General features: G+C 38.2%; 2 protein-coding genes across 2 annotated transcripts in view; one reads left to right on the top strand and one right to left on the bottom strand.

The window, feature by feature from the left end:
- The window catches only part of LOC309505874 (NACHT, LRR and PYD domains-containing protein 3-like), a gene marked incomplete at both ends in the record, with an annotated part of 31968 nt that extends 10314 nt beyond the window's left edge, over nt 1-21654 (bottom strand). Inside the window, 5 exons of the mRNA XM_082179337.1 lie at nt 14959-15129; nt 17331-19130; nt 19205-19327; nt 21075-21188; nt 21623-21654. Coding sequence (XP_082035463.1) covers nt 14959-15129; nt 17331-19130; nt 19205-19327; nt 21075-21188; nt 21623-21654 — 2240 coding nt within the window. The remainder of the gene's footprint in view (nt 1-14958; nt 15130-17330; nt 19131-19204; nt 19328-21074; nt 21189-21622) is intronic.
- LOC309505778 (putative N-acetylated-alpha-linked acidic dipeptidase) lies at nt 4971-11387 on the top strand (the record flags this gene model as incomplete). Its single annotated transcript, XM_082179237.1, has 11 exons — nt 4971-5046; nt 5167-5286; nt 5395-5477; nt 5947-6010; nt 6168-6235; nt 6388-6476; nt 6585-6675; nt 6793-7057; nt 8499-8580; nt 8764-8856; nt 9180-11387. 11 exons carry the CDS (start codon nt 4971-4973, stop codon nt 9385-9387), a joined length of 1239 nt encoding a protein of 412 aa, XP_082035363.1. The 3' UTR covers nt 9388-11387.
- Nucleotides 21655-26934: the final 5280 nt, after the last annotated feature.

The following is a 26934-nucleotide window of genomic DNA, read 5'->3' as shown; positions in this document are numbered from 1 at the left end:
TCTCTGGAGAGTCAATGATCCTGATCTTCTTCTTGATGTACTCAACTGTTTCCTCATTGCTGTCAGATCTTCTTGTCTGTTTCATTAGTCTTTGTAGGATAATCTGATGAGACTCCACTGACAGACCCAGAAGAAACCGCAGGAAAAGATCCAGATGTCCATTTTTACTCTGTAGAGCCTCATCCACAGCTCTCTGATGCAGTGCAGATAATGAAACATGTTCTTCTGGTGAATTGAGCTGAAACCAGTCTATGACATTTGAGATAAACACATTTCTGTTGTTGATTGTACAGGAGAGGTGCACATATAGAGCCGCTAGATGTTCCTGAACACTCAGATGAACAAAGTAGAAGACTTTCCCCTCATACCAGCCAAACTCCTCTCTGAAGATCTGAGTGCACAATCCTGAGTAAACTGATGCTTCTGTCACATCAATGCCACACTCTCTCAGGTCTTCCTCATAGAAGATCACATTGCCTTTCACAAGCTGCTGAAAAGCCAGTTCCCCCAGTTTGAGGATCATGTCTTCATCTGTCACGTTCTTCTCATAGTCCTTCTCATGTTTGATGTTGGTCTGAAGGATCAGGAAGTGTGTGTACATCTGAGTGAGAGTCTTGGGAATCTCTCCAGTCTCTGCTTCGCTCAACATCTTCTCCAGAACAGTGGCTGAGATCCAGCAGAACACTGGGATGTGGCACATGATGTAGAGGCTCCTTGATGACTTCAGGTGTGTGATGATTGTATCAGCCAGACTCTGATCACTGATTCTCTTCCTGAAGTATTCCTCCTTCTGTGGATCATTGAAGCCTCGTACCTCTGTCACTCGATGGACACACTCAGAGGGGACGAGATCGGCTGCTGCTGGTCTGGAGGTGATCCAGATGAGAGCAGAGGGAAGCAGATTCCCCACAATGAGGTTCGTCAGCAGCACGTCCACTGAGGTCTCTTTGGTCTGATCCCGTAGAGTCTCATTCCAGTGAAAGTTTAAGGGAAGACGACACTCATCTAGACCATCAAAGATCAACAACACTTTATATTTGTCTTTGGATATTTCCATTTCTTTAGTTTCAGGGAAAAAGACATGAAGAAGATCTGAAAGACTGAGTGTTTTGTCTTTCATCAAATTGATCTCTCTGAAAGGAAGTGGAAATATGAGCTGGACGTCCTGATTCTCTTTCTCTTCAGCCCAGTCCAGGATGAACTTCTGCACAGAGACTGTTTTTCCAATGCCAGCGACTCCCTTTGTCAGCACAGTTCTGATGGGTTTGTCTTGTCCAGGTAAAGGTCTAAAGATGTCATTGCATTTGATCGGTGTTTCCTCTGTTGCTGCTCTCTTGGATTGTGTCTCAATCTGTCTCATCTCATGTTCATTACTGATCTCTCCACTCTCACTCTCTGTGATGTAGAGCTCTGTGTAAATCTCATTCAGGAGTGTTGGGTTTCCCTGCTGTGCTGTTCCCTCATACAGACACTCAAACTTCTTCATCAGATTTGATCTAAACCTGTCGAGAACTTCATGGCTGTAAAATTTAAATACCACAGTTTAATAAACACAATGTCTTTTTTAAATCATATATTTTGTTGAAATGTAATACCTGAGATCAGTCTGTGTATCTCCACTCTTAAAATATAATGGCGGATTCATAGACCTGTCTCTCCTCATAGACACACAACTGGGCTCTGGTTCTGATCTCTTCTGATGAACTGAACTATAACATAAAAAATAATAATTAATGGTGATAATATTTTAATATAAGTTCTTAAAAAGTATTTTAATTTTTTTTTGAAACTGGCTGGTCTAATGGTTTTCAATTAAATAAAAGTTTTTAACTTAATAAAAACATCTTCTTGCCTATAATTTAAAGATGATTTAATCTGGAGTTTATTCAAAATACCTGCAACCTGGATACAAATCTTCATCTCTGGATGTTTGAGTTTCATCCATGATGAAGCTGAACAGTTGAAACAGAATCTGATCTTCAACACTGACTCTGAATGGAAATGACAAACAATAATTCAGCTGAACGGAACCTGAGATTCAGAGAAACAGGATCATGAGACGCGGCGTTCACTCAAATACGTTCACTCAAATGTTAGTCGTATATTAACACAAATGCTAAATAAACCACAGACAACACGAAACCAATTAAACCAGGTTAATTTGAAATATCATAAAACTAAAATTATCAAATACATGTCAAATAACTATTTACATCCTTTGTAAAAAAAAAATTAATGCGGAAGTCACATGTAAAGTAAAGCGTCTCAAGACCTTAATACTCACCTTGATCAACATTTAATTACATATCGATTAAAAAACCTCCTCCATCTGTTCTTTCAAGTAGCTACATAAATGCACATTCACGGCTTGGTTTTTATTAAGGTTATTATAAACCTTTGATACTCCATATAAAATCGATTCTGGTTGTTTTAGATGTGTGGTAGTGCATGTGTAATCTTTTTTTTATTACATTTATATCTGCATTTATGTCAAAACCTAAACTTTCAAACATCAAAATGTAATTTATTAATATGTATTCATGTCAAAATGACATACAAACATCTTTTCCTATTCTATTTTGCCAGGAAACGCTTCCAACAGGCTTGCATGAAAAATAGGCGTCGGTTCTATTTCTAGCATGCACGCGTTTTCCGCGCGGCTCGTGCCGCAACTGAGACGCGCGTCTCACGCAGGCTGTGTGCAAGCTCTAACCTGTTAACATGGGAGCCGAAATAAAAACGGACACGCCACGCAGCCAGTGTGTCGCCGACCTAACCCCTCATTTACACTGCACACCTCTGCGGTGCATTACGTCTGCGACAAGGTTTTTTTCCGTCCTCCACGCGGTGCCAACTCACACCAGGAGCATTTCAGAAGCGGAGCGACTGGATGCGCGAGACCACGTGATTTGCCTGTCCAACGTGGTTTTTCTTGATTTTTGAGTTTCTACCTTACAGTCTATGGTTTCTACCAAGGATATTGGAGTGTAATACGTTTGGGAGTTTGCACAGGGTGTTTATTTTGAATTTGACAATGTTTTCTAGGCGCCTATATTTAGCGAAGCGGCGCGGAGAGCCGTCTTAAGCCCTGTTCACACTGCCAGCGATTTTGTCGCTGCATGTCGCTAGTCTCTGTACTGTGAAGTCGCTTGTGGGCGTTCATAGTGCTGTCGCTCTAATATGACTGGTAGACTGCACGTCTGGCCAAATCTATACAAAATACCATCACAAGTGATATATACAACTATATCATTTTAATTTGACTAGGATTTAGGCTCAAAAGAAACAGTATGCTGTTGGGAGAGTGTTTTTATATTACCACAGCAGTGTTCAGTGGATTAAATCATTTAGCCTACTGGATTAACGATCGATCAATCAACAGATTAACTCATACTGTCATAAATTACTAAAACGTCATTCGAATTTGACAAATAATCAATTTTCTTGTCCCTAATAGTCAACATAATGCAGGGGAAACTGTAAAGTGATCTGCAGCAGTGCTAAACAACACTCGAACTAAATGTGTGAATTAAACTCACTGAGACTGTCGACAGTTTCTTTTCCATGCATCATTTTATTATATCCATGTATGTGGTTACAGTCAAATCATATAAAACAGTGAAATCGCCCTCGAACTCTTCTGTCTTGCCTGCACTCGAGATGGTGACGTGAGCTGAGCTCCTCTGAAAGTCTTCTTTCCTATTGGTTGTCGCTCGCGAAAATCGCTTCTCATTTGCATAAAGTTGAAATTTCTGAACTTTTGTCGCGCGTCTCGTGTCGCTTGACACGCCCACATTCTGTCGCCAACGGTCACTGTCGTTCGTGTCGCCGGAAGTCGCCAGCGCTCCATTGAAATGAATGGGATCATGTCGCTTTGTCGCTGCGTGTCGCTGGCAGTGTGAACGGGGCTTTAAGTGTGGTCTTAAGTTAGTGGTATTTCCTCGCGAGACGGATACTTTTGTGCGACAAATACGGCATATTGCCTTGTCCAAATTCACCGGCTTCCCCTTAATTGTCCCCTGCCTCAAAGGCGACACAGTATTCGGCTTAGACACTAGATTCGTGGCTATTTTTTGAATAATGTCATTCGGCTAGCGCCGTCAACTGTTATTGCCTATACATAAGAGAGATCGCTACTTGCAATTAAAATCTAACTCTTTACGTTATGCTTGTCTTTTATGCCTGTGTTTGTTTGTATTTAATTGAACATTATCTGTAAACATCACAAGTACTGAAACCTAGCAGTTAATTAATAATAATCAGACACACAAAAAATAAATCCCCCATGTTTAACGGACTGTCCCTCCCTTGTGCAGGAAGCGTTTTTTTTTCTCCAGAAGCCCTTGAACATGGGACTCGCAGAATACAGTAAATTATAAGCAAATATTAATGTGTTTATAGTTCATATCACACACCATATGCACTCCTGTAACTTTCAGCAAAAAAAAAAAAAAGTGCGGTGATGACCTCACACCGCGTAGGCATCTTATTAACGCGATATTGCGGTGATGCGGTTATCGTCACACCCCTATATAAATCATTTCATAAAATGACTTAAATACAGAAAACAATTCCAAACTGAGTTTTCTTTCACATTTTCTAGCGCTAGAATGGTTTAAAATCGCTTGAAAGTTTAAACTGACAGGACCTAAAACACTGCAAATGATGAACTTTAGCTCTATGATGGTTAAACTTTGCAATAATCAGAGAATCGTGTGCGTTTTGAACCGTGGTTCCTGGTCTTTACAATCCCTATACTTGACATCGCACATTCTGCAGTGTGACTATCTGTGATATCGATGCTAAAACGATATATAATGAAGCCCTAGTCGTTATCGTTAGTTGTCGTCGTTGGTGTGAACAGGCCTTTACCTGGGAAAGAGTACAGGAACGTATTCAGTCTCATGTAAAATACTGAAGCTATTGAATAAAGCATTGTTTTGTCTTTGTGATATTTTAGTAAAGTACGTATGAACATCCACACCAACAATCAGGTGACCCGTATCTACAACGTGATTGGCTGGATCCGAGGAGCCGTGGAGCCAGGTGACATTACATTATCTGGTTTATTTTGCGGGTCATTTTTCGGAGTTGAGCTACTCTTGTTTGAGAGTTTGCGTAGCTTTATTTTATACTATCTAGTTGAGTTTGGTTGTGTGTGTTCAGACCGGTTCGTGATTCTGGGCGGCCATCATGACGCTTGGGTTTTCGGAGGGATTGATCCCGTGTCAGGAGCTGCTGTGGTGCACGAGAACGTCAGAGCGGCTGGAAAACGTATGAAAAGAGGTGTGTGTCATCTCACCATCTAGTTTAATGCCTGTTTAAACAGGACACTTATTTGGTTCTCAGTTTCTTTTGGTGATGACCATGTGTTTGTGTCTCTGTGTGTGTCAGGTTGGAGGCCGAGGAGAACGCTGATCTTTGCCAGTTGGGATGCAGAAGAGTTTGGTCTGCTGGGATCCACAGAATGGGCAGAGGTACGAGCAAATTAATGAAAGAAGGAACAAATGCGTGACTGAATACATGAGTCAATGTATTTTAACTGATTTAATACATAGAAAATATAACTAATGATGAAATAAATGAATGATTGATTTGATTGATTGATTTAATGAGAAAATGCCTGAATGAATCATTGAATTTATGAAAAAATTGCACAAAAGAATGAACAAAAAAATGCATTAACTAAAAATGCATGAATAACAATTGAATGAATGAACTACAGAATCAATGAACACATGAATGAATGCTTGATTGAATGAACAAATAACAGATAATGAATGTACAAATGAATAATGAATGAACAGTTGAATGCAAAAATAAACTCAGTGTTCATTCTGAATACAGTGAATCATTGAATGAATGAATGAATGAAACGACTGCATGAATCTACTCTCTCTGTATCTCAGTTTGCTGAAAGCTGCATGTTCTTCTGTGTGTTTGCAGGATAAAGCCAGAGTCCTGCAGGAGCGAGCCGTGGCCTACATCAACGCAGACTCTGCTATCGAGGGTTAGTGACACACACACACACACACACACACACACACACACACACACACACACACACACACACAGTATCTGAACAAGACGAGATCAACACTGCATTTACTGTCTGTCTATCAGAGATACACTCAAAATGGAGTGTGTGTGTGTGTGTGTGTGTGCAGGTATGTACACACTGAGGGTCGACTGCACCCCCTCCCTACACACTCTGGTTTATGACATCACAAAGACGGTGAGATTAATTTTAGAAAAGTTAAGATCTATCTTTCTGTCTGTCGGTCTGACTATCTATTGTTCTATCGTTCTGTTTTACTATCAATATTTCTCACTGTATAAATGTGATGTTAATATGTGATAAAGTGTAAATAAGTGATGTTTCTGAAGGTTTTGAGTCCAGAGGAAGGAGAGGAGGGCATGAGTCTGTACGAGAGCTGGCACAAACGAGATAACTCCACAGACAGAGATGCACCATGGTACTGACGTGCAGCTTCAGGAACATGATGATCATAATCATCTATAAGACCATCTGACTGATTATAGATTCATGACATGCATCTCAAATGTGTGTGTTCTCCCTGCAGGATCAGTAAACTGGGCTCTGGTAGTGATTTTGAAGCGTATTTCATCAGATTAGGGATTGCGTCTGGAAGGGCGAGATACACTAAAAACCGGGTGAGTGTGTTTGTGTGCAACACTGTATTTATTTAAGTCCTGTCAGTGTTTACATCTACGCAAAATAGATTTTAAATCTGCAGCATTTAAATTGTTTTGTACCACCATTTCCCCCAGAAAACTGAGCGCTACAGCAGTTACCCGGTTTACCACAGCGTGTACGAGACCTATGAGATCGTGGAGCGCTTCTACGACCCGAGTTTCCGCAGGCTGGAGGCGGTGGCCCGTGTTCGAGGTGGACTGATCTTCAGTTTGGCTGATTCTCTGATCTTACCTCTGGACTGTACAGAATACGCCTCGTCTCTCAGCAAATACGCTAACAGCATTCACCAGCTAGCACTGAAGCATCCTGCCGCCATGCAGCAGTTCGGCATCTCATTCGGTACGCAAACTATCCATCATTTAATATGCAAGATTAGTATGATCAAATCATGCACTCTAGCCGCGTTTTTGTCCAGGAACAATTTGTCCCAGGAACTTTTTCCCCCCGGATCTGTTGCTGTCTGCGTTTCCACCGCGGTCTAAAGTACTGTGAAGATTAATAAAGTAATAATACAAATAATTAATAAAATAATAATAAAAAAAAAATAAAATAAAATAAAATAAAATAATAATAATTTAAAAATAAAATAATAATAAAATAATTAATAAAGCCTGAGCCTGAAGTGTTTCCTGGGGAAAGTTCCTGCGGTGGAAACACGGCTTCTGAAAAATAAAGGCTCTTTATTGGCATTAAGTTCCATGAAGCACCTTTAACATCATGTAATCTTTCCATTACACAAAAGATTCTTTATAGTGGAAAACGTTTCTTCAGATGATTAAAATGTTATTCACACTCAGAAAAAATGGTTCTTATAAAGAGGACCTATTACATTTACATTTACATTTATTCATTTAGCTGACGCTTTTATACAAAGCGACTTACAATTGCTATATATGTCAGAGGTCGCACGCCTCTGGAGCAACTAGGGGTTAAGTGTCTTGCTCAGGGACACATTGGTGTCTCACAGTGGATTCGAACCCGGGTCTCTCACACCAAAGGCATGTGTCTTATCCATTGCGCTACCACCACCTATTATGCTTTTTCCCCATGTTTATCTTTCTTTAGTGTGTAATGTTGCTGTTTGAGCATGTTTGAGTTCTTCTCTATATCAGTGTCAGTGTTTCTGAACTCCCTGAAACGCCTCCATTGTAGTCTTGAGTTTCTTCTGGGAACGAACACGTCACAATATTCCTCTTTTAAAGAATTAATACGCAGAATAAAGGGGCGGGGCCTGGTTGAGTTAGTTAGTAGTGTGTTCAAACTTGAGGTTATGGTAAGGGATGGGACATTTCCCAAACATACTTGAAGCGCTCGACCAATCACAACACTCTGATCCAGCCGACCAATCAGAGCACAGTGTGCTTTTCAGAAGGAGGGGCTTCATAGAGACAGGAACTAAACAGAGCGTTACGGACAGACTGGGAAGAGAGGAGCTGCAACAATGGAGAATATGAGAAAATAATGTTTTTTTTGAACAATTACGCATTAAACCCTGTTCTAGAAGAGCCGGAAACAAAACCAAGACTTTGAAAAAGGACATAATTGGTCCACTTTAAGTTTCTTTGAAGAACCAAAACTGGTTATTCTGTGCCATCGCTGTAAAAACACCCTTTTATAACCTTTATTTTTTAAGAGTGTAGCACTTAAAAAGTGTGCCATAGATATGAGTATAAGAATTGGATGCATCCCATCTCTCCACATGCAGTTATTTCCATGTCAAATGCAAAACTCTTGATTTATCTCCTGACAGTCAACCTCTTTCTTTATCATGTGTTTCTAGACTCTCTCTTCTCAGCGGTTGAGAACTTCACAGTCGCAGCGCGAGACTTTCATCAGCGTCTTGATCAGCTCGACACTTCTAAGTATGAATGACAAAACAACAGCACAGTCTTCAGCACTAAACGCTAGGTTTGAGTTTACGCACAGGTTAGGTGTTGTGTCACAGTGCTGTTATAGAGTCTCATGGCCTGTTATATGATGACGTGTTCCTGTGTCACATCTCATGACACATTACAACTGTTACCTTATCTTTATCTGTCTCTCAGTGCCCTGGATGTGCGGATGGTAAATGATCAGCTGATGTATTTAGAGAGAGCTTTCATTGATCCGTTGGGTTTGCCTGGAAGACCATTTTACAGGTAAAGCACAATCTATCATTACACTGTGAAGTTCATAACTCACGTTTAAAACTTAGGATTAGTGGTTTAAGTCTAAAAACAGAAACAATCACACGTTTTGTAGTATTAGAGCTCTAAAGAATGGCTTTTTCTTGGTATAGTTCGCTCCTACCCACAATGCACTGTGAAATGCCACATTTAGCATAACCTGTCCTTCCAATAAGAAGGTAATAACACTCAACAGTGTTTTGTGGATCAGTTTAAGTATTACCCGTGTCTGATTAGATGTTTTCTGGTCCATGCACAAACAACATGTTTGTCTTTTTGTCTTTCGTTTCTTCCAGGCATGTCATCTTCGCACCCAGCAGTCACAATAAATACGCAGGCGAGTCTTTCCCAGGGATTTATGACGCTTTGTTCGACATTGAGAATGCGGTGAACCCGCAGAAGGCCTGGGACGAGGTCGAACGCCAAATCAGCATCTCTGCCTTCACCGTCAACGCAGCCGCCGGGACGCTAAAGCCGGTCGTCGGACAGACAGACTTCCTTTAAATCTGCTTTTCAAAACATGCTATTGATGCACGACTACAACATGTCAGCAAAACAGTTAGTTAACATGTCAATGTTTGATCAAACGCAGCGACTATAAGGACCTGACATGCAGATCTGTCTCTCGCGAGCGAGCGGATAGATCGTCAATATTAAGCAGATTTCTTTCATCCAAAGAGATTTGCAGGGATGGCAATAATTTCTTTAATTTAGTTCACAATCTTATTCAGTTAGGGTTAACTGTAATGTTACTGTCAGCAACCCTGATCTAGAACCAATAGGCAATCACTACCGACATATTTTACAGGTTTCACAGTGTTATTTTTGATGAAGTGTACTGTACAATGTCATAAAGTTGAACATTTCTATTGACTTACATTGTAAATTGTAAAAGCAATGTTTTTTGTTGCTTGCAAATCTTGCATAAATTGTGACATTTGAGAGAATTATTTGTAAAACTATTCTTACATACACATGTAAAATTACAAAACATGCAAATAGAACTTGTTTCTGAACTTGAATTCATTGTGAAATCAGACCCGATACGATAAGGTTCAACGCGACATAATCTCGAGTCACAGCCAATCAGAAGAGCTTGTGGGCGGAGTCTCTGTAAGTGAAATGGACAAATAATTCATAATTATTACACTACTTTAACATTATTGAAAATACACCGACTGAAACAATCTTTGTCATAGAACAGACTTATTTGATCACACAGAGTTGACAGTTTCAAAGTTCTTGTTTGTTTTATATTCAGGATTTGAGGTGAATTATTACATTTACATTTATACATTTGGCAGAAGCTTTTATCCAAAGCGACTCTTGCATTTCAAGGCACACATTTACATTCTTATCAGTTCTTCTGTTATCCATTCTGTTATCCATTGTCGCTGTCAGTGTGTCTATAAAGGTCACCCAAACTGATATTCACACACTCATTAGATGCTTTTAACATTAAGAAAAGCACATAAACAATACCTGAGATTATCATTGTCATACTTTGTATATGTTGTTGAAGCCGCGACTTTGCAGAAACAGAAACGTTTATGTTTTTATATATATAAAACATTCATGTGACAATTTAATGGTTTAATAAACAATTTCCAGAGAAATTCTTCCTAATAAAAGCACTGTTTTACAAAAATAAAATATAGAGAATGCATGCTATTTGAAAATTAGATTTAGCAAGTAAAATCTCCTGAAGTTAGACACATTTGAGTTTAATGTTTACAGTAACATGAGTCTCATGAACAGTAGATTCACAAAAACACATTCATATTTCATTCTATGAAATAATGAAATTAGCATTTCCACAAATTAAGTGAAAAAAATTATGTGCAGGGGGGACAAAAGAAAAAGTGATGCTGCATTGATGTCATATTAGAATTACCATAATTACGAGTTCCTGATTAATAAAACCAACTGGTAAAATTACTAGTTGACTGTTGTAATGTCATACAAAAATAACCAAAATTGCAGCAGCTCCAACAGTTAATGATAGTTAGGTAGTTATTTGGATGCATTAGTTTGATATTTACTATATTTTGATAACGTTTTAATATTATTATAATATTAATGTAAAGATGGTGTAAATGTACTTCTATCCCTCACAGCTTCATTTTCATTCACATCTAAACTGATTAGAGTGTAAAGCAAGAACAGCGGCTGCGCTCATCCTACACAATCTATATTATCAGATTATCATAATATCGGATTATTATGAACTCCACTAAAATAAATCAATAATCTCACAGATTTGCCAGATCATACAGCGGGTGAGGATGCAGGTTTAGTTGATCACTGCTGTCTGAGAGCCTGAGCGTGTCGGCGGGAGTCAAGCGATCATTTTCTCTTGGTCTTGATCCTCTTTCTTCTCATTGGTCGGTTGAGGCTTTGGAGGGGGCGTGTCCAGCCGCCTCCAGGTTATAGGCTCCGCCTTCTTCATGACCACCTCCACTTTAGAGGCCATCATGTTAACAACACTCTTACTGATGTCAATCACCTGTCAAACACACAATCATATATCAACAAAACGACCCAAATACACGGCAAAATCATGAACTTTGAATTCTTCTTTTGTCATTAATATACAGTCTCTTTTTCTAACTTTTTAGTACTAATGTAATCCAATCAAATATGGCATAAATAAATGGATGTATGAGAATTACATAGTTAAACAAATGTAATATATATTATAAGGTCAACTATATTTACTTTTCCTTCCACTAACTTATCATTTAAAAAAATTAAAAAACAAGTTTGTATGTAGGCAAAATGTATATTTGTCTAACCAGTGTTGTTTTAGTATTATTTATACTATTGAAGTATTTATTATTTTGAATCAGATTTAATTTTTTTAATTTTCAGCTTTCATTTTAATTTCAGTTTTAGTATTTTTGTTATGTGCTTTTGTCATTTTTATTTCTTTTAAGCTTTAATTTACTTTTTATTTCAGCTTTAGTAATTTCAGCACTTCAACTTGAAATAATTTCTTTCAGTTTTTTCAACATTTCACATTTTTTACTTTTCATCTAATATTTATATTTCAGCTTTATTTCAACAACACTGTCTACAAAGTAATTTCATGCACTTAAGTAGATTTTAGAGAAAAAGTTTTAAGGTCATAAACAAATTCAAACTTTTCAATGCATGTGTAAAAAAATAATAAATATAAATATAATAAATATTAATTAAATTAATAAGTTTATCAAATTATCTGAACAAATTGTCTTATTATTATAGTTAACTAAAAAAAACATTTGTTACTTTAACTAAAATAAACATCAACTGAAATAAAATTAAAAAAAAAAACTTTTAAAAAAAAACTTTTAAAAAATAAAAGCTAGTTCAAAATATGAATAAATCAATAATGTTATCTCAATGACACTAAATGGACAGATAATGGATGGTCACTGAAACTCACCCCCCACAGGCTCATCTTCAGCTCAAACTCTTTTTCTCCATCAAAGATTAAACGCATTTTCAGCTGCAGAAAAAATCATTCATCAGACAACAAAAGTACAGACCATTAATAAATAACATCACCACACTGGACAATGGCAAAAACACACAGGGCGTCGTTACACTACATCCTTATGCATCGCTTTCTGTCAGGACTTTTACATGCTTTTCCCAAATCACTGAAGTGACCTCGACGTCCGGGTTAGCGTTAGCATTAGCCATCAGGCAAGTGTTATTTAAATAAACTCCTGATGTACTTACAAACTTTCCAATGTCTCGTTTTATGTGTACAGAACCACTGTATAAGTTTGGTACATTCTGGGTTTTATTAAGCCATCCGGCTGATATCTCTAAATAAGCTCTAACTTTAATAATGTTCAACCAAGGGAAAAAATGCTTCTGGGGGGTGTTTGGCTCGAGGTCATAGTGCAAAGGACCCTAGGTTGATTTTACTCCGAACCTCCCTTTAATGAAAAACTGGAAAAGGTTAGTAACAGTAAATGATAATCAGCACTCACTTTATCACACACACACACACACACACACACACACACACACACATCCAAACAAATAATCTGTTTGTAATCAGATTGACGGCTCGGACTGAAAAGCCTTCCTGTAAACACCTTAATTGAATGAACTCGAACCGAATGAAATTTCGATTGGATTGGGCGGTTTATTCCTTTTCTAATCCGATCGAGAGGACATGTAAACACTTGATCAGACTGAAAACCGAATCTGGAAAGTTCTGTGTGTGTGCAATGACGTAATGACGTATGATGCGTACGAGCTGTTGTAGTTGTTGAATGAAGTGTCATGAATGACCAACACAATCTCTCGGCCTTCAGTCCTTCTTTCAGACTCTCATCCACAGTTTCGGGTGCAGGTACGGGTGTTTTTACTGCGGGATAAATATAATTATAAATCCTAATTAGGACCCGACCCGTAATATATAAATATTAAGTCTGCTGTTTAAAACAATCAAAGTAGGAGAATAGTATGTGCAAACAGCGGGAAATATTCGTGCAGTGTGTGCATGTCAAAAACTCAATTCCCATTTGAAGCTTGTGATATAAACACACACATCAACCCGATCATTTTATTTATCGTTCATGTAAACACTACATTTGGATTCATCAATCAGAATGAAATAATTCCAACTGAAACAAAAGTTGTGCATGTAAACATGGATGAAAATATTCATATAGACCTCGCCTATTCATAGATCATATTCACATCACAGAATTAAACTCCTATTAAAAATAGTTTACAGAGACTAAAGTGGAGCTGAATTATTATCTTATATTCTCCAGTTACACACATATGAGACCTGTCACTGAAATGAGGTCAATTTAAGCTTGAAATAAAGATATACTCACAGTAGAGTAATGTCTCCAGTTTATAATGTGGATCATTCTTCAGATCAGAGAGACACTTCACTCCTGAATGTCCTATTTTATTCCCAGACAGACTCAGTTCTCTCAGGTGTTCAGGGTTTGATCTCAGAGCTGAAGTCAGAGCAACACAACCTTCATCTGTGACGCCACAATAACTCAACCTGTAGAGAACAATGACACACACTTCACTCTCTCAGTTCAGATCAGATCAGTTTAGCAGTGAATCCATTATTAAAGAGAAAGTTCAAACTTAAAGCACAAATGAATATGTTTGAGGGATCATTAGATTGAGATCTAAAATGTCACAAAACATGATACTTTAGATGTTTTATGATCATTCAATCAGGAACAATAATCTCTTAAATGACACTATTCACTACATAGGCTAGTTTTGCTATGTTACTTAGATCTGTAGGTAATATGTATGGAGTAATAAATGGCTGGTTTCCACCCTGGCAATCTTTAATAAAGACAGTACACCTCAGCAGCTACAGATTAAACACACAAGAGCCTCAATTCTTCATCTTAGACGACCCAAAACGAACAGCACTGGACGGGTCTCAGATTACAAGGAAAACTTGCATTACTTCAATTGGCTGCAAAAAAAGGAGGCAAAAAGGCTTGCGAAATTCTGCTCTGTTTCAGCCATCATAGGGAGCATGCAAATATGGAGACGGAGATGTTTTGTTTATCCTTAATGTGTTGAGTATTATAAATGGAAGGACCTGTACAAGTATGTGAGCCATGAATTGTAGACCTGTCACCGTGTCAAAGACTCTTCCCAGAGTATTTGGATCTTGTTTTCTTTGTAATGTCTTTCAGGTCCAAATAAAAGCATTCAAATGTGTGCGTGCGTGAATGTGTGTGTGTGTGTGTGATTTCACAAAATTATAAACAATCCTTTATAAAGTGTGAATGCAGAAAGATGAACATAATTAACAGTAAGAATGAATCCAGCATGTTCTTCATTTCTCAGTTCTGACTGTGTTGAGCTCGAGTCTGTTTAAAGTCAAGAGACTGAAATGTTGATTGTGTGTGAAAGTGTGTATTTCAGTGTGACTCTCAGTCCTGCAGGTTCAAGTTATTGAGGATCAGCTCATGTGTTCAATCATTTACAGCTCAATAATCTGAACTCACAGCAGCAGAAAGAGGCTGAACACTTCAAATATACTTTACATTGTGATTCATGTGTGAGAGTCAAATATGATCTTACCACAGTAACTCCAGTTTACAGTGAGGATTCTGTAGTACATCAGACAGCAGATTCACTGATTTTCCTATTTTATTCCCAGACAGATCCAGTTCTCTCAGGTGTTCAGGGTTTGATCTCAGAGCTGAAGTCAGAGCAGCAAAACCTTCATCTGTGAGATCACAACTCCTCAACCTGTAGAGAACAATGACACACACTTCACTCTATCAGTTCAGATCAGATCAGTTTAGCAGTGAATCCATTATTAAAGAGAAAGTTCAAACATTAAAACACAAATTAATATGTTTGATGGATCATTAGATTGAGATCTAAAATGTCACAAAACATGATCATAAAACATCTAAAGTATCATTCAATCAGGAAAAATAATCTCTTAAATGACACTATTCACTACATAGGCTAGTTTTGCTATGTTACTTAGATCTGTAGGTAATATGTATGGAGTAATAAATTGGTGTGTATGTGTGTGTGTGTGTGTGTGCGTGTGCGTGTGCGTGTTCACCCGACAGAGAAGTAGTTGCTCTCAACGACAACATAATCACAGATCCGCTGGTTTCCACCCTGGCGATCTTTAATAAAGACAGTACACCTCAGCAGCTACAGATTAAACATGCAAGAGCCTCAATTCTTCATTTTAGACAGACCCAAAACGAACAGCAAAAAAAGGAGGCAAAAAGGCTTGCGAAATTCTGCTCTGTTTCAGCCATCATAGGGAGCATGTACATATGGAGACGGAGATGTTTTGTTTATCCTTAATGCGTTGAGTATTATAAATGTAAGGACCTGTACAAGTATGTGAGCCATGAATTGTAGACCTGTCACCGTGTCAAAGACTCTTCCCAGAGTATTTGGATCTTGTTTTCTTTGTAATGTCTTTCAGGTCCAAATAAAAGCATTCAAATGTGTGCGTGCGTGAGTGTGTGTGTGTGTGTGTGTGTGTGTGTGTGTGTGTGTGTGTGTGTGTGTGTGTGTGTGTGTGTGTGTGTGTGTGATTTCACAAAATTATAAACAACCCTTTAGAAAGTGTCAATGCAGAAAGATGAACATAATTAACAGTAAGAATGAATCCAGCATGTTCTTCATTTCTCAGTTCTGACTGTGTTGAGCTCGAGTCTGTTTAAAGTCAAGAGACTGAAATGTTGATTGTGTGTGAAAGTGTGTATTTCAGTGTGACTCTCAGTCCTGCAGTTTCATGTTATTGAGGATCAGCTCATGTGTTCAATCATTTACAGCTCAATAATCTGAACTCACAGCAGCAGAAAGAGGCTGAACACTTCAAATATACTTTACATTGTGATTCATGTGTGAGAGTCAAATATGATCTTACCACAGTAACTCCAGTTTACAGTGAGGATTCTGTAGTACATCAGACAGCAGATTCACTGATTTTCCTATTTTATTCCAAGACAGATCCAGGACTCTCAGGTGTTCAGGGTTTGATCTCAGAGCTGAAGTCAGAGCAGCAAAACCTTCATCTGTGAGATCACAATAACTCAACCTGTCAAGAGATGAAAATCAAATAACATAATTTAAACACCATCAAATAGCTTTCCAACAAATGTAAAATTCTTATCCAAGGTTCATGGTCAAATGTTTCCATTTACAACGTGTTTTCTGCCACGGTAAGAAATGTAGCCGATCACAGACATGTTTGCTGATCTCTTTTTTTTGTTTGTGAATCCTCTCATTCACAAAAAGACCGATTTTCTTCATGCAGTGTAGACAACTTTATTGTTTATAATGGAACTTTGTGAGATTGTGGACTGTAATGACAAAAGTAATGACTTGTTAATAATCTTAAATGTCTCATTGTACATTGCTATTCTTGTTATGTAAGAGTTGTTGCTACACATTAAATCTGCACTTTACTAGAGAACCATCACTAATTTCACAAACTCAGTGATTTGATTCTTAATTGTCAATTTCACAGTAAAATTAAAATTCGAAGTTTTAGTCAACTTTAATCTAAACATCAAGTAAATGTTTAATTGTCCTTCTAATAGTTAAATGTATGACTCTGCTGTGTAAACCATACATCAAATGTTTTAGGAGATTTGAGCTACTTGATAAATGAGCTGTTTCTCCAGTTGTTTGCTTGGTCTTCATTTCTTTATAATTTTTTTTGAAATATTTGACATATTTAAATTCCTTCTTTATGTGCAAGAACATTCAACTAGTAAACCTGAATTATTTACTCACACACAAATTTTCGGACTTTGTTTGAATGCATGAAGGAATTTTACATTGTCACGGTTTAGGAAACACATCAAATACTGACCACTGAACTCTAGACAACATCTGCAGCTCTGAAGATTCATGAACTTTTATTTTCCTAATGTTTTAACAGTGAACTGATTGTTCTGATTGATACTTACTGAACTGATCTGGATTCTTTAATCACAGGAAGAAGCTTCTGAAGAACCTTTAGTTGTTCAGTTTTATTGTTTCTTCCAACAAAATCATTAATATCAAACTCATCCAGCTTCTCCTCTGATGTCAACAACACAAAGACTACAGCTGACCACTGAGATGAAGAGAGTTTGACTTCCTTTATTCTTCCAGATTTCAGATACTGTTGTATTTCCTCCACTAGTGAACGATCACCCAGTTCATTCAGACAGTGGAACAGATTGATGGATTTCTCTGGAGAGTCAATGGTCCTGATCTTCTTCTTGATGTACTCAACTGTTTCCTCATTGCTGTCAGATCTACTTGTCTGTTTCATTAGTCTTTGTAGGAGAATCTGGTGAGACTCCACTGACAGACCCAGAAGAAACCGCAGGAAAAGATCCAGATGTCCATTTTTACTCTGTAGAGCCTCATCCACAGCTCTCTGATGCAGCGCAGATAATGACACATGTTTAAACATGAGCTGAAACCAGTCTATGACTTTAGACAGCAAACTCTGTTTGGTAATTGAGTCAAACACATTTGTGTTGTTGTTTATACAGGAGAGATGCACATATAGAGCCGCTAGATGTTCCTGAACGCTCAGATGAACAAAGCAGAAGACTTTCCCCTGATACCAGCCAGACTCCTCTCTGAAGATCTGAGTGCACAATCCTGAGTAAACTGATGCTTCTGTCACATCAATGCCACACTCTCTCAGGTCTTCCTCATAGAAGATCACATTGCCTTTCACAAGCTGCTGAAAAGCCAGTTTCCCCAGTTTGAGGATCATGTCTTCATCTGTCACGTTCTTCTCATAGTCCTTCTCATGTTTGATGTTGGTCTGAAGGATCAGGAAGTGTGTGTACATCTGAGTGAGAGTCTTGGGAATCTCTCCAGTCTCTGCTTCACTGAACATCTTCTCCAGAACAGTGGCTGAGATCCAGCAGAACACTGGGATGTGGCACATGATGTCGAGGCTCCTTGATGACTTCAGGTGTGAGATGATCCTGTTGGCCAGACTTTGATCACTGATTCTCTTCCTGAAGTATTCCTCCTTCTGTGGATCATTGAAGCCTCGTACCTCTGTCACTCGATGGACACACTCAGAGGGGACGAGATCGGCTGCTGCTGGTCTGGAGGTGATCCAGATGAGAGCAGAGGGAAGCAGATTCCCCACAATGAGGTTCGTCAGCAGCACGTCCACTGAGGCTGATTCACTTACATCACACAACCTCACATCGCTCTGAAAATCCAGAGACAGACGACACTCGTCCAGACCATCAAAGATGAACATCACTTTATATTTGTCTTTGGATATTTCCATTTCTTTAGTTTCAGGGAAAAAGACATGAAGAAGATCTGAAAGACTGAGTGTTTTGTCCTTCATCAGATTGATCTCTCTGAAAGGAAGTGGAAATATAAGCTGGACGTCCTGATTCTCTTTCTCTTCAGCCCAGTCCAGGATGAACTTCTGCACAGAGACTGTTTTTCCAATGCCAGCGACTCCCTTTGTCAGCACAGTTCTGATGGGTTTGTCTTGTCCAGGTAAAGGTCTAAAGATGTCACTGCATTTGATCGGTGTGTCCTCTGTTTCTGCTCTCCTGGATTGTGTCTCAATCTGTCTCACCTCATGTTCATTACTGATCTCTCCACTCTCACCCTCTGTGATGTAGAGCTCTGTGTAAATCTCATTCAGGAGTGTTGGGTTTCCCTGCTGTGCTGTTCCCTCATACAGACACTCAAACTTCATCAGATTTGATCTAAACCTGTTGAGGACTTCATGGCTGTAAAAATTAAAATACCACAGTATTAATAAACACAATGTATTTTTTTAATCCAATATTTTGTTGAAATATACCTGAGATCAGTCTGTGTATCTTCACTCTTAAAATATACTGGCGGAATCATAGGAATCATAGATGTGTCACTCCTCATAGACACACATCTGGGCTCTGGTTCTGATCTCTTCTGATGAACTGAACTATAACAGAGTTTAAAGTTAAACATATTTGCCATATTCAACATATTACATATCCATTTATCAATAAACAATCACTCTTCTTGATTTATCCTTAAAGAATTTATTTTCACAATGTTGATAAAAAACCCTGTAAAATGAACTAAGTGCTCTCATATACAGTGGATATAAAAAGTTTACACACCCCTGTTAAAATGCCAGGTTCTTGTGATGTAAAAGAATGAGACAAAGATAAATCATGTCAGAACTTTTTCCACCTATAAAGTGACCTATAACCTGAACATTTCAATTGAAAAACCAACTGAAATCTTTGAGAGGGAAAAATAAACTCACAATAACCTGGTTGCATAAGTGTGCACACCCTTAAACTAATACTTTGTTGAAGCACCTTTTGATTTTATTACAGCTTTTTGGGTAGGAGTCTATTAGCATGGCACATCTTGACGTGGCAATATTTACCCACTCTTCTTTGCAAAAGCGCTCCAACTCTGTCAGATTGCGAGGACATCTCCTGTGCACAGCCCTCTTCAAATCACCCCACAGATGTTCAATTGGATTCAGGTCTGGGCTCTGGCTGGGCCATTCCAAAATGTTAATCTTCTTCTGGTGAAGCCATGCTTTTGTGGATTTGGATTGATGTGTGCTTTGGGTCGTTGTCGTGCTGAAAGGTGAACTTCCTCTTCAAAATTGCCTGGTATTTGGTACTGTTTATAATATAATTCCCTCCACCCTGATTAATGCCCCGGTTCCAGCTGAAGAAAAACAGCCTTATAGCATGATGCTGCCACCACCATGCTTCACTGTAGGTATGGTGTTCTTTGGGTAATGTGCAGTGTTGTTTTTGCACCAAACATACTCTATGGAATTATGGCCAAAAAGTTCAACCTTGGTTTCATCAGACCATAACACATTTTCCCACATTCTTTTGGGGGACTTGATGGTTGTTTTTGCAAACTTCAGCCAGGCTTGGATGTTTCTCTTTGTAAGAAAAGGCTTCAGTCTTGCCACCCTACCCCATAGCCCATTCATATGAAGAATACGGGAGATTGCTGTCACATGTAGCACACAGCCAGTACTTGCCAGAAATTCCTGCAGTTCCTTTAATGTTGCTGTAGGCCTCTTGGAAGCCTCCCTGACCAGGTTTCTTCTCGTCTTTTCATCAATTTTGGAGGGACGTCCAGTTCTTGGTAATGTCTCTATTGTGCCATATTTTCTCCACTTCATGATGACTGTCTTCACTGTGTTCCAAGGTATATCTAATGCTTCGGAAATTCTTTTGGAAGCTCTCTGCGGACCATGGCTTTTGCTCTGAGATGCAACTAAGAAAAATCCTACTAGAACAGCTGAACTTTATTTGTGATTAATCAGAGTCACTTTAAATGATGGCAGGTGTGTAATGACTTGCAACCAGGTCATTGTAAGGTTTTTATTTTTCATTTTTCTCCCTCAAAGATTTCAGTTTGTTTTTAAATTGAATCGTTCACATTAAAAGTGAAAAAAGTTCTGACATGATTTATCTTTGTCTCATTCTTTTACATCACAAGAACCTGGCATTTTAACAGGGGTGTGTAGACTTTTTATATCCACTGTACGTCTCTCTGTACATACATTAAAATATTAGCTACACATAAAAAATAACTGTACGCAATGTCCAAAAAGAATTTCTCATATCTTGTAGAATATATTACTGAAAATGTTCTGATAATACAAAATGCCATACTATAATCATATTTTTATAGAAATGAAATACCTGAGATCAGTCTGTGTATCTTCACTCTTAAAATGTATTATATTATCCATAGACGCGTCACTCCTCATAGACACACAGCTGGGCTCTGGTTCTGATCTCTTCTGATGAACTGAACTATAACAAAAATAGATTAAAGTTAATACTTTGAATTACTGTATTCAAAAGTCAAATATTAATTTATCCTTAAAGAATTTATTTTTACAATGTTGATTAAAAAAAACTGTAAAATGAACTAAGTGCTCTCATATACATCTCTCATGTGAGAGTAACACAACATACATTAAAGTGCCTCTATTATGGATCATGTAGTGTGTAACATAGCTCTAAGTGAATGAAAACATCCTGCAAACTTTTAAATCTGAAAGTGCACCGTATATAAACTTATATGTCTTTCAAAAGTAAGAGTCGACTCTGAGTCAATTAAACGAATCGTTTTTCAAACGAGTCATAAGCCGTTTCGTTGTGACGTCAAGACGAAACATTAGCATATTGCCCACCCACTTATTGCGCGCGCAGACACCAGGGAAAACTTGAACCTCAAACACTACAGCTGATTCCTGTGGATGCTGGACAGCATCATGTCGAGAAGACGCTGTGCTTTACAATGTGAAGGTAAAGACAGTTTTTTCCCACTGCCCAAGGACGAGCATGTGAAGAATCAGTGGTTAAAATTCATTTTTACCATGATATCACAGCAGTATAATCCTAAAATTTTGCTGTGTTCCCTTTATTTAACTGACGACTGCTTCTCAAATCTCGGAGTTCAATGCAGGATTCGCAAACCACTTGCTTTTGAAAGATGGTGTTCAAAATACTTAGTTTTGAGTTTTATATTGTGTTGGTCTCCTGCTAACTGGTTAACTCACATTATTAATACTGATTAATGCTAATCAGTTGTGGGCCACTATTACCTAAAACTGTCTATTAATGCAGATTGTCTGCCATTCTCATTACTTTGAGGAAAGATTAATCATGGAGCAAGATTTGTTTTACCAAAGTTTATGTTACATCAGTCATTCACGCTAGAGCTCGGCTAATGTATGCACTGTAATTGATACAGTTTCCACATGTTCACCGCAATGAACTAGAAAAATACTCTGTAAATAAATAAGTATAAGTAAAATAAAATAAATTGCAGTTGCAACATCCCATAATGTACCTCAAACTGAGTAGTGTATCACTGAGAGACGTCCTGCTAGAGTCGTCATTGCGATGGAGGTTCGGGTTGAATGACTAGTTCATTCAATTCAATCAGTTCATTCAAATCTCAGAGTAAAACTGGGAGTTGTGAAAAATATGATACACTGGTGTTTTGCCAGATGAGAAGTTTATCTATATATCATCTTTTTACTCTTTTAATTCATTTTATAACTGTATCATACATCTCTTTTAATTTCTTTTATAACTCATTTAATTTTCCTTGCTTTTATTTTGGGATTATTTTAATTCCTTTCTGTAAAGCACTTTGAATTGCCATAGTGTATGAAATGTGCTATATAAATAAACTTGCCTTGCCTAGTTCTTCCAGTGTTTCATCTTCGGACTCGCGCTCGGATTGATATGGTAAAATCTACGTCATTGTTCGTTACTGTCGTATTGTTGTTATGGCAATGGGTGTTTTTGTTTTCAACGCGCACGCTCACGGCTCTGCGAGCGCTGTACGCGGTAGACCAATCACAACAGACTGAGCTGTCTGGCCAATCAGAGCAGAGTAGCTCGCGGAAAGGAGGGATTTAGAGAGATTGGCCCTGTCCCAAATGGCACCGAATGGCACCCTAAGCACTCGCGGTCTTCCTCTGAGTCCACACTTATATCTTGGTATCTTGCTTTATTATTATTTCTTATGAATTTCTTAAACAACAAAAGGGCAGATCCGTTGAGCGCTGCAGCTGACGCGGTGAAGTGACGCTCGAGTGATCAAGTATTCCAATGTATAAAAAAAAGTTACATTCGATTATTCCGTCCTCATTTTCTCTCCTTGCAGCCTTCCCTCGCATCTTACAGGGGGTGGAGCTGAGATGCGAAGAAAGGAAGCGAGGAAAGGAAACGAGGATGCACAAATAAGAAATGAGAAGCACCCCAAAAGTGCATATGAAGTGTGCCATATGGGACCGGGCCATTGATTCATCTGACGAGTCGTTTGAGAATCATTGAAAATGTGGTGATGTGCAAATGTATATTATGAGAAAATTAAACAGTTTTTTGACCTTTGATGCATGTAAACCTGTTGTAGGAGACTCCAAAACAACATTAGGAAACTTTAAAATAGCATAATAGGGGCACATTAAAATATTAGCAACACACAAAAAACAAATGTAAGCCATGTCGAAAAAGAATTTCTCATATCTTGAAGAATATATTACTGATAATGTTCTGATCATATAAAAGGCCATACTATAATCATATTTTTATAGAAATGTAATACCTGAGATCAGTCTGTGTATCTCCACTCTTAAAATTTATTATATTATCCTTAGACGCGTCACTCCTCATAGACACACAGCTGGGCTCTGGTTCTGATCTCTTCTGATGAACTGAACTATAACAGAAACAATTAATAATTAATGGTGATAATATTTTCAAATAAGTTCTTCAAAGGTATTTTAATAAAAAAAAACTGGCTGGTCTAGTTGTTTTCAATAACATTTTAGTTTTTAACTTAATAAAAACACCTTCTTGACTATAATTTAAAGATGATTTAATCTTTTAAATTCAAAATACCTGCAACCTGGATAAAAATCTTCATCTCTGGATGTTTGAGTTTCATCCATGGTGAAGCTGAACAGTTGAAACAGAATCTGATCTTCACCACTGACTCTGAATGGAAATGACAAACAATAATTCAGCTGAACGTTCTGAGATTCAGAGAAACAGGATCATGAGACGCGGCGTTCACTCAAATACACAATGTTAGTCGTATAACACATATGCAAGATAAACCACAGACAACACGAAACAATGACACCATGTTTTGCTGAAAATATCAAACACATATAAAATAACTAATATATTCTTTAGGGGAAATATGCGAATAGTGGCCTAAATGCGTAAGTCACCCGTAAAACGTCTCGAGGCCTATGCTCGAGACCTGAACACTCACCCTGATTAACGTTTGATCACATTCAGATTCACAAAATCCACCGCCGTTTCTATCAAGTAGTTACACGTAAATTCGTGTCTTAGCTTTTGTGAAGGTTTCCATGAAACACTTTGGATTTGATACTCAGTATAGAATCGATTCTAGCTGTTTAAATGGCGAAACATCAACTCCGATAATTTACTTTCACTTTTTACTTGTTACGCGCAAAACAATGATGGCGTCACGCTACGCGCGCGCTCACAGTCCTGCACGTGCACGGGTTCTGTTTGGTAAACCCGCACTCGCAGTAGCAACTAAACAGAATAGACTATAGCAGTGATATAATATAGTGTTGTACCCTTAAAAAGGGAAAAAGTAACGGCAGAAGGTTTAAGAAACACACATGACGCAGCTCTCGCCTTCACTCGTCTGTATTGAATGAGCTTTTGAACAATGTATACAAGAAAACATACATTTCAACATTTGTGCACTCATCAGATTCAGGACCACAGTCACAACCTTTTTAATGCTTTCTAAATTATCTTTTTAACTAAATTACCATATGAAATGTGAATTGTTTTAAACAAAGTTATCAAAATACATTTTAATACTCCTTTTTAAATGAGTTCTCAAGTAAAATTAATTGTACTTTTAACAGTATTCAGCAGTATTCAGTATCTCAGCATCACATGAAATCATCCTTATAGTGATAAATACACAATAAACTTTACAGCAGAAATATGTGTACGTAGTAGTAACTAGCTTAAACACAAATGACACAGTAAACACTCGTATGTGTCGAGACTCGGTCACGCTAGCAGCTGGATACATAGATATAAATATATATAGACAGCTAGATTAATAGATAGATACATATATAGATAGATTATATATAAATACATAGATAGATTATAGATAGATACATATATAGATACATAGATAGATTCATATAGATAGATACATAGATAGATTGATTTGGATAGATAGATAAAATGGAGGCTCCCCAGAAGAGATGCCGTACATCTGTGGTGTGGGAGCATTTCCGTTTAGAAACCCCAAATAAAGTGAGATGTGTGTATTGTGATCGGCTGCTAGCCTACTGCAACAATACATCATCCATGATGCGCCATTTGAGAATTTGAAATTTGCGTATTTGCCCAGAACTCATGATCCACTAACTTACTGGAAAGAGAGAGCAGTAAACTTTCCTCATTTGTATGTAGCTAAAAAATATCTTTGCATGCCAGCAACAAGTGTCCCTTGTGAGAGGATTTTTTCAAAGGCTGGAGAAATTATCTGTAAAAAAAGAAGTAGGCTAAGTCCTTCCACAGCAGAGAAATTAATATTTTTTAATAAAAATCTCTAAAAAAGTGAGACATTGTGGCTTGATTTCTTTTATTAATATTCATTTTGCAGGACCAAAATAACATTATGCACAGTGAGGAGCCTATAGGTTACAAGCTTCACATATTAGAAAATTACAATAATAAAAAAACAACACATTTTTTTAATGGGTCGTCAAGGTTGTTTCAGATCAACACCTGCAAGTGACCACTAGGTGTCACCGTTGAGACGGGTGTCGGATTGTTTCGAAGCCTCGAAACAATATGGACCATTTGGTTCAACTGTTTCATTGCTTCACGAAGCCTCGATCTGCCCACCTGTCGATCTGTATTACTGCCCTCCACAGGTCAAAGTTTGACTTAAATTCTTACATACAGTCCTGTATCATGCAAGAACTGAAGAACTGCCTTGGAGATACATGACGCAGCTCTCGCCTTCACTCGACTCTGTATTGAATGAGGAAGAGAAGCGCGCTGCGCGCATATGCGATCCCCCTACAGAAGCCCCGAGGCATTACCAACACATCGACGAATAATCAACCCATAGAAGGATCAGCATTATCTGCATTCCACTTCTCAATATTACTCGTCTAGTTTTTAACAGTGACAACCTTAATACGTTTTTTAACAGTGACAACCTTAAGGTTCTTAAGAGCACAGTGGCCTCCATAATCCTTAAATGGAAGACGTTTGGGACGACCAGAACCCTTCCTAGAGCTGGCCGTCCGGCCAAACTGAGCTTTCGGGGGAGAAGAGCCTTGGTGAGAGAGGTAAAGAAGAACCCAAAGATCACTGTGGCTGAGCTCCAGAGACGCTGCAGGGACAGGACGACTGGTTGCAATCGAGGGAAAGATGAATGCGGCCAGGTACAGGGATATCCTGGACGAAAACCTTCTCCAGAGTGCTCTGGACCTCAGACTGGGCCGAAGGTTCACCTTCCAACAAGACAATGACCCTAAGCACACAGCTAAAATAACGAAGGAGTGGCTTCACAACAACTCCGTGACTGTTCTTGAATGGCCCAGCCAGAGCCCTGACTTAAACCCAATTGAGCATCTCTGGAGAGACCTGAAAATGGCTGTCCACCAACGTTTACCATCCAACCTGACAGAACTGGAGAGGATCTGCAAGGAGGAATGGCAGAGGATACCCAAATCCAGGTGTGAAAAACTTGTTGCATCTTTCCCAAAAAGACTAATGGCTGTATTAGATCAAAAGGGTGCTTCTACTAAATACTGAGCAAAGGTTCTGAATACTTAGGACCATGTGATATTTCAGTTTTTCTTTTTTAAAGCTGCAGTTGGTAACTTCTGTAAAAATGTATTTTTTACATATTTGTTAAAACTGTCATTGTGTCCTGACAGTAGAATGTGAGACAGATAATCTGTGAAAAAATCAAGCTCCCCAGGCTCCTCCCAGTGGTCCTATTGCCATTTGC

The sequence above is a fragment of the Leuciscus leuciscus genome (assembly GCF_965113295.1).
Source record: "Leuciscus leuciscus genome assembly, chromosome: 9".
Taxonomy (NCBI): Eukaryota; Metazoa; Chordata; class Actinopteri; order Cypriniformes; family Leuciscidae; genus Leuciscus; species Leuciscus leuciscus.
This window is presented reverse-complemented; position numbering and strand designations above follow the sequence as displayed.